This window comes from Trichomycterus rosablanca, chromosome 15 (genome assembly GCF_030014385.1).
Source record: "Trichomycterus rosablanca isolate fTriRos1 chromosome 15, fTriRos1.hap1, whole genome shotgun sequence".
NCBI classification, from domain to species: domain Eukaryota; kingdom Metazoa; phylum Chordata; class Actinopteri; order Siluriformes; family Trichomycteridae; genus Trichomycterus; species Trichomycterus rosablanca.
Genome location: NC_086002.1, coordinates 20761757 through 20777268, shown reverse-complemented (window position 1 = coordinate 20777268; position 15512 = coordinate 20761757). Strand labels below are relative to the sequence as shown.

Here is a 15512-nt window from a genome sequence, read left to right as displayed (position 1 = left end):
TATTACATTTGTGTTATTTACACATTATCTGGGGAAATTGCACTTTTTCTGTGGAAATGGGTGGCTCTTAAAAGAGCCTTTTGGTTAGAACACGAGAGCGATTTTACTTGGCCTTGGCTGCTTTCTCGGTCTTCTTGGGTAACAGAACAGCCTGGATGTTAGGCAGCACACCGCCCTGAGCGATGGTTACACCTCCAAGCAGTCTGTTCAGCTCCTCGTCGTTACGCACGGCCAACTGCAGATGACGAGGGATGATACGAGACTTCTTGTTATCTCTGGCGGCGTTACCAGCCAACTCGAGGATCTCAGCGGTCAGATACTCCAGCACGGCAGCCAAGTAGACAGGAGCACCAGCTCCCACACGGTGGGCGTAATTACCCTTACGTAGCAGTCTGTGAACACGGCCCACAGGGAACTGAAGGCCGGCACGGGATGAGCGAGTCTTGGCTTTAGCCCTAGTCTTACCACCGGTCTTTCCTTTTTAAATATGATCTTTATTAAGACATGATTTTCAGAACAAAGTTATTATCATTACATTACAATCCGAACCAGATAAAGAACACAGCAATAACACATACAAAACATAAAATCTATTACATACAAATTTTTACAACTTAAGTATCGACCATGGAAATTTTTTCTTAGCTTTAAGATCTTCAGTTCGCAACCGTCTTAAGTGACAAACAATCTGTTTACAAACAATGTCAGCACTTATATTAATTTGGTCTATAATTATTTTGCATCTTGTTTTCCAAATCTTTGTATTCACCACACAAATAATTAGCCAGTAAAATTCTTCAATATTTGTATGTACATTATCAAAAATACCATACATTATTGTTCTCATATTTATATCAAAATCCAAATTTAATGTTTTTACTTTATTCCAAATGTTGGTGGTTCTTGTACAGTTCAACAAAAGATGTTCAATTGTTTCTTCTTCCAGACAACCATGTATAGGACATTTAGTGGTGGTGACATAACAACTCCATTTCACAATTGTTCTAACAGGTAATCTATAATTTATTATTAGCCACATTGTGTCTCTTATATTTTCAGAAATATTTTTAGAGAGTATGTTCTTTATTATTATCTTACTTTCATTTAAATCTGTCTGTCTATACTGTAAGGTTTCTCCATGATAAAATGTATTAATTAATTTATAAATTTCTTTATTTGATAAGTTAATCCAGTCAATATTTAAGTTTGTATGCTTAAATGTGAAATCACCATAAATAAGTTTATAATAAAATACATCTTTTCTTTTCTTTCCTTTTTGTTTCAACCATTCAGATTCCTTTAGTATCCACTTAGCCTTCCTTTCCATTGCTTGTGCTATGTTTTTACAAAATGCAATTTTTAATTTAATGCCTAAATCGATTGCTCCTAACCCTCCTTGTAACTTTGGTTTAAACAAAAGGGTTCGTTTTGTTACCTCCCTATTTGTATTCCATATAAATTTAATACACAATTTGTTCAGGCGATTAATACATTTTTCATCTGGTGGAAAAACAGTAGCAAGAAATAATAATTTAGATAAAATAAAGGTTTTAATAATATGTATGCGAGTTTTATAGTTAGAGCCTTTGAATTTGTCCAGTTCATGTTTCACTGACTCTTCTTTCTTTTCCCAGTTTAGTTCACGTGCTCTGTCTTTAGATACATATATACTCAGTACTTTTATTTCTTCTTTTATATTAACTTCTAGATAGGGTTGTGTATTTCCTCCTATCCAAATACCTTCTGTTTTCATTTGGTTAAGTTTTGCACCTGCTATTATTTCATATTCATTAAAATAGTCTTTTAATATATTGTATTCAAATTGGTTTTTAATAAAAACTGTTATATCATCAGCATAAGCTGAGATTTTAATTATGTTGTTCTTAGAAAGTTTTATACCTTGTATTCTTGGGTCATTCTTGATTTTATTTAGAAGAGGGCTAATAGCTAGTACATAAAGGGCTGCACTTAAGGGGCAGCCTTGTTTAACTCCCCGTTCCACTAAGAAGGAATCTGTCAAAACACTGTTTACTTTTACTTGTGTCACAGATGTTTTATATAATAGCTTAACCATATGTATAAATTTAGGAGGAAACCCATAGTGTTCCAACACCAACCAAAGATACTCTCTAGATATTAAATCAAAAGCCTTCTTTTGGTCAAGAGCAATAATAAAATAATCGTTAATGTTTTTATTTGTCATTATCTCTCTTAAAGAATTCAAGTTGTCCCACATATATCTGCCTTTTATTGCACATGTCTGTTCCAATTCTATCAAATTGTCTAAATGTTCATTTATTCTATTCATTAAAATCTTAGCAAATATTTTATAATCTACGTTCATTATTGTAATTTGTCGCCAATTATCAAAATCATGTGGATCTCCTTTTTTAAAAATTAAGTTAATTACACTTTGATAAAAAGATTCATGCATTTTGCAGTTATTTATTCCATCATTAAAAGCGGATGCCAATAATTCCCCCACATCTTGTTTAAATAACTGATAGAATTCGGTGGGTATGCCATCTGTGCCGGGAGATTTACCTTTATTTAGTTGTTTAATGGCAATAAGAGTTTCATCACATGATATAGGTCTTCCTAGGTCTTCTGAACAATAAACAGTATCTTTTGTGCATGTACTCAAAAAGGACCGCACTTTTGTAATGTCTACTTCTATTTTTTTATACATCTTTTCACAGATATTTCTTATTAATATACATTTTTCACTTTCATCCTCAATTATTTTTCCCTTATCATTTCGTATCCCGGTAATATATTTATTTGATTTTCCTTCTCTTAATTGTTTAATTATATTTGTAATATTTGCTGGTTGATTTATGTCATGACCTGCTTGCATTTGAGGGCTTATAGTTAGTTCATCATTAATTTCAGTTAATTTTTTTTTAATGTCATTTAATCTATTCTCTTCTTCAGGTCAACCCAGATTTTGTAAATAATTCAATATATTCATCCAACAGTTTATCATAAATGTCGTTATTTTGTTGATGCAATTCCCTACATTTTCGTTTAAAAAACATTCTAATTTGTTCTTTTAAAACTTGCCATAATTCAATATTTGATCTTGTTAATACTTTTAGTTGTTTTATCCTATTAATTTCATTTTTAGTGTCTGAGATAATTATTTCTTCTTTTAAACAACGAGTATTTAATTTCCAATAACCTTTTTGTTCATATCTATATAATAATAGTTTTACATTTAGAGCTAGGTGATCAGAATCAACTAACAGCTCAGTTTTATACGATTTGACATGTATATTTTGTGATACATATATTTTATCAATCCTTGTTTTAACTGATTTGTCCATTCTAGTAAAGCCAATATCGATCGGGTAAATCTGTCTAAACGCGTCTTTTAGCTCTGACATTTCACATATTTTGTTTAAAAATTTACCATCCCTAGATAAAGGTATATCCCTATACGGTATTCTATCTTTTAAGTCAGAAATTATATTAAAATCTCCACACATTATTACGGGGAAACCAACATATAGTATCTCGAGAAGTTTATGTAGTATTTTCATCTTACCTGAACGATCTGTGGGTGCATAAACATTTATGATTCTTATTTTTTTATTATTAAAAAAACAGTCGACCAAAAGTAGACGACCCGGCACAAGATGTCTAGTCTTAATTATTCTTACTGTTTTTTTTTTAAAAAAGATTCCAATTCCGTCGGCTCTATCTTTACCTATTGATATAATACATTCTCCTATTGTCCATAGTGAAGACATTTTTTTTACATCTTCTAAAGTTGTCAATCTTAATTCTTGGGAACATATTATATCACAGCGTTTATTCATAAATTTAGCTATTTTTATATTCATATTTTTATCAGATTTCATCCCTCTTACATTTATTGATATTATATTCAATGTCATTTTAAAATAATTTAAGTGTTACGTTTAATACCTAATGAGATCATTCAGGTAAGATGTCAACTAACAATATTTAGTCTGCATCTTTTACTCGTTTACTCGTGTCCGCTATAGATGAAATTTTTTTACGTCTCTTTTTTGAGATGCCTTTTTTTTCAGCCACTATGTTAACTGTGTTAGGTGAGTTAGCTTTTTTTATTACTGTTTGAACAGAATTTTCATCATTCATTGTTGTGGTGTCAGTTTGTCTTTCACCTGAATCAACTTTGGGTATCGGGGGAGGTTCTTCATCAGATGTAGCGTTTGAAGATGTTGAGTCCTCGGTGTCGCTGTCTGTATCGGAGGAGGTAGTGGTGGATCCATCAGAATCTGAACTCTCTTCTTGTTGATCTTTCTTTTGCTCTTGAGTCGGAAGTACCTCTTCTATTTGCTGTTGAGTTGAAGGCGTCTGTGCAGGCAGCTGCGTGTTTGCAACCTTTACGACGGATACTGTACAAGGACTTTGCAGAATTTTAGTTCTATTACTATACGATTGTGGGCAGGAAAAGTATGAATGTCCTTCTTGTCTGCATAAATTGCAGATCTCAGAATTGTCACATAGTTTGGCTTTGTGTCCCAGTTGACCGCATTTCCAGCATTTAATCGTGTCGCATTCTTTAGCTTGATGACTTGAAGATGTACAAATGTAGCACCGTTGTTGTTGTCCAGGAAAGGTGATGTTCCCGTTGTACGGCCCCATCGAGATAGAGTTTGGGATTTGCATTAGGTTTCCACCATCGTCCCTCTTGACTTTTATTTTGTACCTCCGTACACCATACCATATTCCAAACTGGTCTACTGGTTTTTGAACAGGTTGTAGTATATGTGCAAACCTCATAATGTACTGATCGACATCCTCATCCGCAACTCTTCCAGTCCAGAACTTTACAACGATGAACTTTACGTCATTTGGAATTGAAGAAACCAGTTCCCAGTGTTTCCAGAAACCACTTCCTGCACCATTACTAAATATATTGGTGAATTTTGCCAAAGTCTGTGAGCGGAAAAAACATATTTCAAAGTCCTTTCTGTTTGGGAGAGCAATAAAGGAGTAGATGTCTGTGGCGTTAATCCATTCGCTTTGGAGAAGGTGAAAACCCACTTCCGAGCGGTTTGGAGCTTCCTCGTCGCCCACATATCTAAGCCGAGCCCAGTGCCTCCCCACCGGAGGTGAGGAGGCAACACTGGGAGACATAGGGCAAGTTGTTTAATAACTCAGTTACCAGGTACCACCGGTCTTCCCTCGGCCACTCATTTTGATGATCAGATACGTTCGTCGAACAAAACTGAAGTAAACTGTGAGAGCGCTCGAAACGGTATGATATAGGCAAACTGGCTCTCTCCTATTGGCTTAGAGCGAAGGCACAGCTGAGCCAATCATAAACGCGCCGTCAAGTCCCAGGGAAACACATACACGCCCCCTCACATACTGCCCCCCCCCTCCTCCCCTCTCTTCTCCTCCGTTCTCCCGCCCGTGTAATGTATGATACAGAAAAGCTTCTCTTAAGCATCAATTACATTATATTATGTCACAATAACATTTACACTAACAATTACATTATGTAAGGTGCTCATATACGTGAGTGCACATACATATATACATTTATACGGACAGTTTTATGAGGATGTGTGACAAAATCATTACACATAAAACAAGACCAGTCATACTTAGTGTTTTTAACTCCTTGCTTATCACTCTCCACAAAATATGTTTGTATGAATAGTTGTATGTTCGCATGCATGCTTATATGTATGAGTTTAGGAAACGCGACTCTTTATGGGAGGAAATAGGTGGCTCTTAAAAGAGCCGTTTTAATAAAACAAAAGTAATAAAACAGGAACAAGTTTACTTCTTCTTGGGTGCAGCTTTTTTGGCCTTGGTCGCTTTGGGCTTAGCGGTCTTGGGTTTAGCTGCCTTGGCTTTTTTAGGACTCTTGGCTGCCTTCTTGGGGGTCGCCGGCTTCTTAGCCTTCTTAGGGCTCTTGGTGGCTTTCTTAGCGGCCGCAGCGGGTTTCTTGACCTTCTTGGGGGACTTCTTAGCGGCCGCAGCGGGTTTCTTGACCTTCTTGGGGGACTTCTTAGCGGCGGGCTTCTTGGCTGTTACCTTCTTGGGCTTCTTTGCAGCGGCGGGTTTCTTTGCGGCCTTTTTCACTTTAGGAGCGGCGGCTTTTTTGGCCGCGGGCTTCTTCGCCTCGGTCTGCTTCTTGTTGAGCTTGAAAGAGCCTGAGGCGCCGGTGCCCTTGGTCTGCACCAGGATGCCCTTGGTCACCAGGCTTCTGACGGCGAGTTTGACGCGGGAGTTGTTCTTCTCCACGTCGTATCCACCTGCAGACAGAGCTTTCTTCAGGGCGGCCAGGGACACGCCGCTCCTCTCCTTGGAAGCGGAAACAGCTTTGACGATCAGCTCGCCGACGCTGGGACCCGCTTTCTTGGGTTTGGTCGCGGTCTTCTTTTTAGGAGCCTTGGCGGGGGCCGAGCTGGCCGGTGCTGGAGCTTCTTCTACCATCGTTGTTGGAGCTGAAACGGCGCTAAGAAAGAGCGAGTGAAGCGCTGTGCTCTGTTGTACAGAGACTCCTCCCTCTTACGAGAGGGGGCGGGGCTTTATAGCACACATGAGAACTGTGTAGACTCAACTCGGCCAGCGCAGCGTCTGTGTGCTTCCGTGACACATGCGCACTTGTGCTTTCTCATGGCAAATAATGATTGAAATACAAGTCCTGATATAAAATGCGAGGTAATAAAGTGCACGTCGGCCGAACATAAGTTCTCTCGTTCATGTAAAAGCCCGCAAAGGGAACCTAACGATGCTCTGTTTCCTTGTGTTCTGCTAAAACAGCTCACCGCTCCTGATGCGTAAAGCGACGCAGCGCACATTTCACATCTTATTACATGTAAAAATATGCTGAGGAAACCCGATCTTCTTGTAGACACAGGCTGAAAAGAGCAAACCAGACCTTGGTGTTTTCCACATGTATTTATAAGCGGATGTGAGCTTCCTTTTCTACTAGAAATATAGGCTGTTTAGTGCGAAGTAAAACACAGCTACCAAGCAGGACTAGGTCGAGTCCAGGGTGCTTAACTGTCATGTAGCTGAAAGAACAAATAGAAAAAAATAATAATAAACATAATAATTTAGAATAATAATGATGATAATAAGAAGAACATTTAATGTTAGTCAGAACAAGTCAAAACAACCGTATTCACAATGATGTCTGTTCTAATTTAAAAATTCATGTGTTTCAGCCGCAACGATAGCTAACAAGTGTTAACAAGTGTCATAAGCGAGTTAGATAAAAACCATGACTGAAATAGATCAGTTTAGGGAATGTCGTGAGTTTCAGCTGTTCATCTTTTACAAAGCGTTTCCCTGGATAAAAAGAAAAAAAAACATCAACAAGTCACGTACCTCTACTTATATATATATTATATATTATATATTTTATATATTATAAGTTATTGCGTGTTTGTCAATTTAAAAACTAAAAATGGTCTTCAACAAATGATTTGAATGAATACAGAGCGTTAATGTTATTGTAACACTTACAGATTGACATCATTTTTAATGCTGCGTTTCAGTGAGCAATGACACAACGACTTTCATATTACATGATGCCCTTAAATGATCATAATTTTTCTGTACTGGAGAATGCGGGCATCGATCCCGCTACCTCTCACATGCTAAGTGAGCGCTCTACCATTTGAGCTAATTCCCATAAAAAATAACCCTCTTTTACCCTTTATAAATTGTAATGTAGTAACAGAGCTTTGATGCTGCAACTGTAAGGCCTAAAATAGTGCAGGATATACCAACTGTTTAGTGCAGTGCAATAACAAAGCGGCTCTGTGAAGCAAGAACTGAAATTATGATGCATGTAATTCAACATAAAATATATGTAGGTATTAATATCTAGAACTCAGTGCATTATTAGGCTGCACATAAATATAGATTTAAACTGTCCTCTATTTACTACAGTGTGTTTGAAACAGCTGGGTGTACAACTAGTCTGTGTGGAGAACATGTTACACATACAGTGTGCTATTATTTCAAGCTGATCAAGTGCATGATATTTTAGTTAGATATATCTCACTAAGTACAAATCCTTGAACTTTCTAAATAAACCACATTGTACAGGACATTAGTGCTTAACAACTCACCCAAACAAGGACTTGAACTCTGGACCTTCAGATTAAAAGTCTGATGCTCTACCGACTGAGCTATCCGGGCCCTACACACTGCTTTATTCCTCACAAGGATGTGACATGAATTAAAAACTTTAACATACGTTGTCCTGTAAAACTGCAATTAATATAAAATGTTTTCATGTTTTTGCAAATATGTGAAATACACCATTTTTATTTTATATGTTGATTTCACTTATTAAGCTAAGCAAAAGAAGTTTCATCCTGAAAAAGTACTTTTAACTGTATTTTTTTTTTATAGTTTGAAACCTTAAGATGAGTCAATTTGACCCATAACCTAACAGGAGGGTTAAACCTTTTGTCACTTCTCGAGTTTGTTTTCGTGACTGAACGTAGTTTGGGAGACCAGAGGAGCTCTCCTGTGATTCCAGTTGGTGATAGATGGTGTAGTGTGTGACCCCCTATCACCGATCAGCCGTGTAGTGTGAAAGCCACACCGACTTGAAAGACTCCCGATTACAAGAGATCCAGTTGTGTAGTGTGAACATAAGATGAATCCCCACTAGACCGTGGATAGTGACACCAGAGTTCCAGCAGCTTTTATTTAAAACAGACCAGTTTTTTTTACATCTGACCATCCGGACAACTTTTATTTCAACATAAATTACAGAACAGATTATCTTCGTGGCAAGTACAATTTATTTAGTTATTAGGATTTTAACATTATAATTTACACACTTTGGCTACATTCATGACAGGACAGGTAGTTACTGCTTACACCAGTTAACAAGTTTATTGTCAAACACAGTCACTGATAATTTAGTATATCCAATTTCCTTTACTTGTACGTTTTTCAACTGTGGGGTGAAACTTACACAGACACTGGGAGAACATGCAAACTCGACACATAAAGGACTCTGACCGCCCCACCTGGGGATCGAACCCAGGACCTTCTTGCTGCGAGGAGACAGTGCTACCCACTGCGCCACCACCCACACATCAGTACAAAAAGGCAATAAATAGGTAATGATTTGAACAATATAAAAATACAGACAGACGAATTGTTCTCTGTAATCTAAATTATTTGGGTTTATATATCACTTATAAACCCAAAGTATTAGTGGTTAAGGTACTGGACTGATAATCAGAAGGTTGCTGGTTCAAGCCCCCCAACTGTCAGGCTGTAAGTCAAAGTATTCAAATCAAATCAAGGTTTTATCTGTCACATACAGTATATAGTCACAGATAATACAAACTGGCAGTGAAATGCTTTATTGTAATATTGTAAGTCTCATTGAATAAAAGTGTCTGTTAAATGCAATGTAAATGTAATGTAAAAGATGAGTAAACCACTAGTACTAGGAGCATAAGAAGAACAGGACAAAATTAGAAAAGGTTGTCTTTATTTGTTGATGTCTTCATTTTTTTAATGTTCACAATATTGCAACCAACATTATTAACGTAGATGATTTTTTTTAACATAAGAATGCTGCCAGCTTAACAAAAATATTTACGTTTAATAGTCTTATAAATTAAATGCTTTGTTTTTGGTTACCTCAACACTTTTAACGTGTGCCACCTAAACTACCAGTTGCTGAAGCAATTGCTATGCAGCAGTAAGAAGTCTGAACATGGCAGTGGTGTAGCACATGTGTATTGTTTTATCTGTGATGTATATGATCAGTCAGACTGTGTGGTGCTGTTTCAGGGTGGCAGTCAGTCTTTACCAAATCTTATATCTGTCTGATTTGCATTTTATGACAGGATTGTTTGGCTGGTCTTCCATTAAGCAGCAGAGAAGTGGATGTGCAATTCTAGAGACCCGCTTTACACTGAGGACATTTAACATTAAAATACACTAACTAACTTTCAAGGACATTCAACACAGCCTATTTTGATTCTGAACAACAGGAAACACCCTTGGCACACCTGTCCAACACCGAGCAGACACACACACACACACGGTAATTTTAGCAGCTCCAATTGACCTGACTGCATGTCTTTAGACTTGTGAGTGGAAACTGGAGCACCAGGAGGAAACCCAGGGGCGAGGTCTATAATCTTTATTTTATTTGTAAAATAAGTCACTTAACAAGCACAATTTATAAAAAAAAAAAAATTATTTAACTCATGTAAACAGAACAAAAGCAGCAACTGATTACATTAATAACAATAATAATAATAATTATTTTGGCCATGTTTGTCTGAGGCTGAGTTTCATCCAGTCCGTCCAGTCTTTGTCCTTCTTTCTCCATCTACAGAACTGCTACCTTCTCGAATCTTTCCACAGCTAACCGGAGTCTTTCTCCTAACAGTCTCTGCTGCATTTGCTCCTTCAGTCGGAGCTCCTCGAGTTCTCTGATCTTTCTCATCATTTCTTCTTTCTCCTCTCTCATCACTTTTCTCTCCTCCTCCCACTGAGCTTTCAGACTTTCCACTTTCAGTCGGTGTTGCTCTGTCTCCATCAGACTGAGCTTTTGTTCCTCCAGCAGGTCGCTCCTGATGTTCTTCACCTCCTCCTGATTTGATTTCAGGAATTCCTGTGTTTTTCAGTCTGAGCATTGAACGTGAGCTCCTTACACAAGTCCTTCGCTATAATATCGTTCTTCTCCATCTCACTGGTCATCCTCAGATTCTTCTTTTTATTGATCATCTCCAGCAGATCTTTTCTCTCGTCCTCCCACATGGTTTCCAGCCTCTGTCTCTCCTCCTTCTCGGCCCTCAGCTGGACCTTCAGCTCCTTCTTCCCGTTTCTCCCAGTACTGCAGCATCTCAGGAACGACCGCAGTCGGTCTTCAACAGCTGTACATGTCACGGTTGTAGCGAATAATCAAACTGTTTAAATAAAAGTAGCGCACAGTCGTACAGCAACAAGTCTCTTGATCTGTCAAATCGAAATGAGGCTGAAATGCACAGTGTCGCCTTATATAGGCTGGTTGTACTTGTGACGTCATCTCTCTAAACCAGGGGTCTCAGACTCGCGGCCCGCAGGCCGATATTTTGTGGCCCCCGACATAACGTCAAAGTTCATTGTTAGTGCGGCCCGCACGGTTTTCTCACATGCACCTATTTTGCCGAGTCGTTGCGCAACTCTTTACTCTTCGCATTTTATTATAACGTCACTTGGCTGAAACGTGATTCAGAGCGACACCAAGTGGAAGAAAAATATATCCTGTCAGCCAGTGCAAGGTACAGAGGACAGAAAGGTGCGATCGGAAAAGAAAACGAATTTACCAAGAACAATTTAATCAAAAAGAGCAAGAATTTAAAATATATAAAACAGACAATGCACTTGATATTAAGAATTAAGAGAGGTGAAGTAACATGGACACCAGAGTTAGCTCAGTGGCAGAGAGATTTGGTAGAGCAGAAGGATGTGTAGGATGTTAACAAAAAGAATAAAATCTAGATCACTTTATTTATGAATGTGAAATTCCTCTAAGAATATATAGAAAGGGCTTTCTGAATAATATCCCAAACACTCAGGTACTGGGCAGAGGTGGAAAGAGTACTAAAATATTGTACTCAAGTAAAAGTACTACTACTTTAAATAATTTTTACTGAAATACGAGTAAAATTACTAGTCTAAAAACCTACTCAAGTAAAAAAGAAAACTCATTTAAAACGTACTCAGAGTAAACGTTACTTCGTTACTTGTGTTAGTAAAAAAAAAATTCTTAACAGCAGGGGGGGTCTCTCCTGTGTAATGCAAACAGGACAAGTGGATATAAATCTCACAATAGTTGTTTTTAATTGAAATATAATAGAAAAAACATGTTGATAGAACATTTAAAGCTTTTAGGAATGTAATGTGTTATTTTAGTACAGACCATCCCATAAAACACTTTCAAACTGTATAACCACTGAAGTTGGCATTAATTGTGGATTCTATAGAGCAGCCTTCTTTATACAAATACAAATACCAAACAACATCCTACTGCAGATCTCATAACTCAAAACAAGTCACGGTTACAGGTGTTGTGACTTTCACTAAATGACCCAAAGAAAACCTTCAAGATGTAAGACAATTCTGGGAATAATGGATCTTTGAAGGGAGCTGGATCTTTAGGTTTCTGGCAGCAAAGAGTAGGTAAAAGAAGCCTATGTTCTGAAAAATTGTTCATGTTCTGAACTGTTATTAATAAAGATTGAGAAGTTTGGATCAGTTGTACTTTTGTTTGGAATACCTGAAACCCTTTTTTTGTGGAATACTTGATGCGGCCCAGCCGCTCCTAGACTCTACCTCCAGCGGCCCCCAGATTTTGAGACCCCTGTACTAAACTAATCAAAATACAATGTTTTTCCTGCCTCTCTCTCTACTGTTACCAGGAGAAAACGTCATGAATAACAAAAAAAAACAAAAAAAAAACAGGGCTTTACCCCCTACTCCGCTTTTAGGTTTGATTAAAATAATAATAAAAAATTACAAAACTAAACTTTTAACTACCAGAGAAGATACACAACACGACATAAAAAACTTTGGCGGTTTGTCTGGTTGGTGGCGCAGGAGGGGAAGAGATGACTCCCGCTCAGCCAAAACAAAGTACATGCTCTGAGCTTCTCAGGAATGGAGTTCTAGAGTTTGGGACCAGATATACTAAAATCCCTGTCACATAGAACAAAGCCTGAAAGGGGGGGCAACAAGTATGTTCTTATCTGATGACCGAAGTGAACGAGTAGGTAAGTGTGGATGAAGTAAATCAGTGAGATATGTAAGTGCTTGGCCATGCAAGGCCTTAAAAACCAACAAAAGAACCTAATATTGAATGTGGTATTGGATGGGTAGCCAGTGGAGCTGTTTAAGTGTAGGAGTTATGTGATCACGTGATCTTGTATGTGTTAGGACCCTCGATGCTGAATTTTGTACATGCTGTAGCCTCTTCAGCCCGGAGACAGGGAGCCCATAAAGAACAGCATTACAATAGTCTAGTCGGGAAGTGATTAGTGCATGAATGAGAGTTTCAGTTACAGAGAATGAAAGAAAGGAGCGCAGTCTAGAGATGTTCTTAAGGTGAAAATCAGCAGTTTTAGCAACATTTTTTATGAGATTCAAAAGAAAGAGTGGAGTCTAGAATGACACCAAGATTGCGGACCTGAGACAGGGAAGAATTGGTAAAATCTGGGAATTTCAACATATCATATTACTTTTTACAATTCTCCAAAAGTGCCACCAGAGGGCGGCAACACAAAAAAAATTTAAACATAGGTTACAAGATCTCGTTTTACTATAATGTTACGATTCATTTTGATGGTATAGGGGTATTGATGGGGTCAGTATCTAAAAAAATAACCTTTTGTAAAGTACCAGACTAGCAGAGAGCGAACAGACCCAGACACAAACTCTGGATTGTACTGACTTTTTACTGGAAAAAATGAGAAAAACAATTCACAAAACAGATATTTATGGTACAATCTATAAATAAAATATATACAATATAAATTTACATAATAAAGAAAAAAAAACAAGGGGCTCTGGGCTTAGGTGGTGCTAAAGCAAAGAAAATAATAAAACATAACAAATCCCCTAACAAACAAAAGACAAAACACAACCTGGCTACACTAGGATTATCTGTCTTAACAAAAATACATGTACAACTTAATGTATTTAGACAGATGGCTTCTTACCTGTAGCAATATGTATGGGCGCGCCCTTACTTACCTGCCCAGGCCCTGAAATACAACCACCTGACTGTACGTAGTGACGGTACATTTAATTTAGCTGAAACACTGAGCAGGAGGCACAGACACATACACACACAAATACAAGGGTTCGACTTCCTTTACAATTTCTAGCGACGGCATGAGGAAACACAAAACAATCCGTATGTACTTCAGCTAAATTAACACAAAGTTACAAAAAAAACCTGAAAATTCTCACCACCGATGATAATCGGCACTCGCACAATATACAACAAAACAAGTTACTTGATTGTCACCATGTCAATGGAGATTGCTACCAGGATGAGTATTTGTTTTCGACTGAAAATCTTTTTCGACTAATCCTCACGTCACTTATATGACTTAAACAATTTATCAGTTCCCGCCTCAGCGTTGTCCTGCTTTGCGGATCATCAGGCATGACAATCTCTAAAAGCGGCTCATGCATTTGGACAGAGAGAGTGTTAATCACCATGGAGCATAAACATTTAACAATAAAATAAACCCATATGTGCACAAAGATTCTTTTTTTTTTACCAAGATTTTATATTATCATTTCATATTGATATTTTACAATTCTCCAAAAGTGCCACAAGAGGGCGACATCACAAGCACTTTTAACATGGTCACAAGATTTTATATTTCCATATCATATTACTTTGCTTCAAGAGTGCCACAAAGATTTAACAATAGAACAGAAAATTTGAGTCTGGATCAAAATATCTTGTGACCATGTTGGAGGAAAATATAACATACTATATTTAATATATAAGCTGGACGGACGAAGCACGTTCAGAGTGGCAGTTAACTTTAGTAAGAGTAAAGGAGAAGGTCCACTGTAACTGAAAGTCATTGCTCTGAGAATGTGGAGTATCTGATGATTAAGTGCTGATGCTTTTATTTACCGAGAGAGTTTTCAGCTGTTGTTGTTACTGCGGTTTACATTCCTCCTGATGCTAATTCCAAGTTAGCTTTGGAAGAGCTGAGTACAGCAGTCAGCAAGCAACAAACTGTGCACCCAGATTGCACCAAATTTCATAGAAATGTCTCTTTTTCTACTAGAGGAAAGAAGACCTTGGACCATGTGTATTCAAACACTGCAGAGGCATACAAAGCCTCCCTCATCTGGGACAGTCTGATCACCTTTCACTGTTCCTGCTCCCCAAGTATGTGTCTAATCAAACTTGTAAAAACAAGGACAGTTAAAGTGTGGCCAGACTGAGCCATCTCCTCCCTACAGCATCAGTTTCATAACACTGATTGGAGCATGTTTTTGTCTCAAGCTTCCATGGACAAAGACTTGGACATGTACACTTCATTTGTAATATACTATATAAACTAGATGTCACCTCTGTGAAGCATGTGAAAACCTTCCCCAATCAGAAGCCCTGGATGAATGCAGAGGTTTGTCCCCTGCTGAAAGCACGAGACGCTGCGTTCAGATCGGGTGACACTGAGGCCTACAGCTTAGCCAGGGCAAATCTGAAACAGAGCACCAGAACAGCCAAACACACCTACAAACCGTCTGTTGAGGAAAACTTCCACAACTCTGACCCCCGGCATATGTGGAAGGGCATCCAAACTCTCACAAGTTATTGGCCACCCCATCAAACCTCTTCATCCAACAGTGCCTCCCTACCGATGAGCTAAACAGGTTTGTGTACACAATATGACCAGTACCGTAAAACAGGGTTTACTAAGCTCAGCTTAAGAAAGCAACAAATGCACACAGATGCCAAGATGCTCTATGCACTAATGGTTGTGTTCAGCTCAAGTTTA

General features: G+C 37.9%; 2 protein-coding genes across 2 annotated transcripts; both read right to left on the bottom strand.

Annotated features, from left to right (window-relative positions):
• Positions 1-103: 103 nt before the first annotated feature.
• On the bottom strand, positions 104-5190 carry LOC134328370 (histone H2A-like). Its single transcript, XM_063009473.1, has 2 exons — positions 5169-5190; positions 104-477 (listed from the first exon to the last, which is right to left on the bottom strand). The coding sequence occupies exons 1-2, from the start codon at positions 5188-5190 to the stop codon at positions 104-106; spliced, it is 396 nt and encodes a 131-aa protein (XP_062865543.1).
• Positions 5191-5747: 557 nt separating this feature from the next.
• Positions 5748-6489, bottom strand: LOC134328814 (histone H1-like). Its single transcript, XM_063010041.1, has one exon. It carries the CDS (start codon positions 6439-6441, stop codon positions 5782-5784), a length of 660 nt encoding a protein of 219 aa, XP_062866111.1. The 5' UTR covers positions 6442-6489; the 3' UTR covers positions 5748-5781.
• Positions 6490-15512: the final 9023 nt, after the last annotated feature.

Bases quoted from the DNA above. Each gene is read 5' to 3' on its own strand.
- LOC134328370 (XM_063009473.1), bottom strand. From the start codon at position 5,190: ATGAGTGGCCGAGGGAAGACCG. The intron at 478-5,168 runs GTGGTACCTGGT...ATATTTAAAAAG, and splicing joins GAGTGGCCGAGGGAAGACCG to GAAAGACCGGTGGTAAGACT.
- LOC134328814 (XM_063010041.1), bottom strand. From the start codon at position 6,441: ATGGTAGAAGAAGCTCCAGCACCGGCCAGCTCGGCCCCCGCCAAGGCT.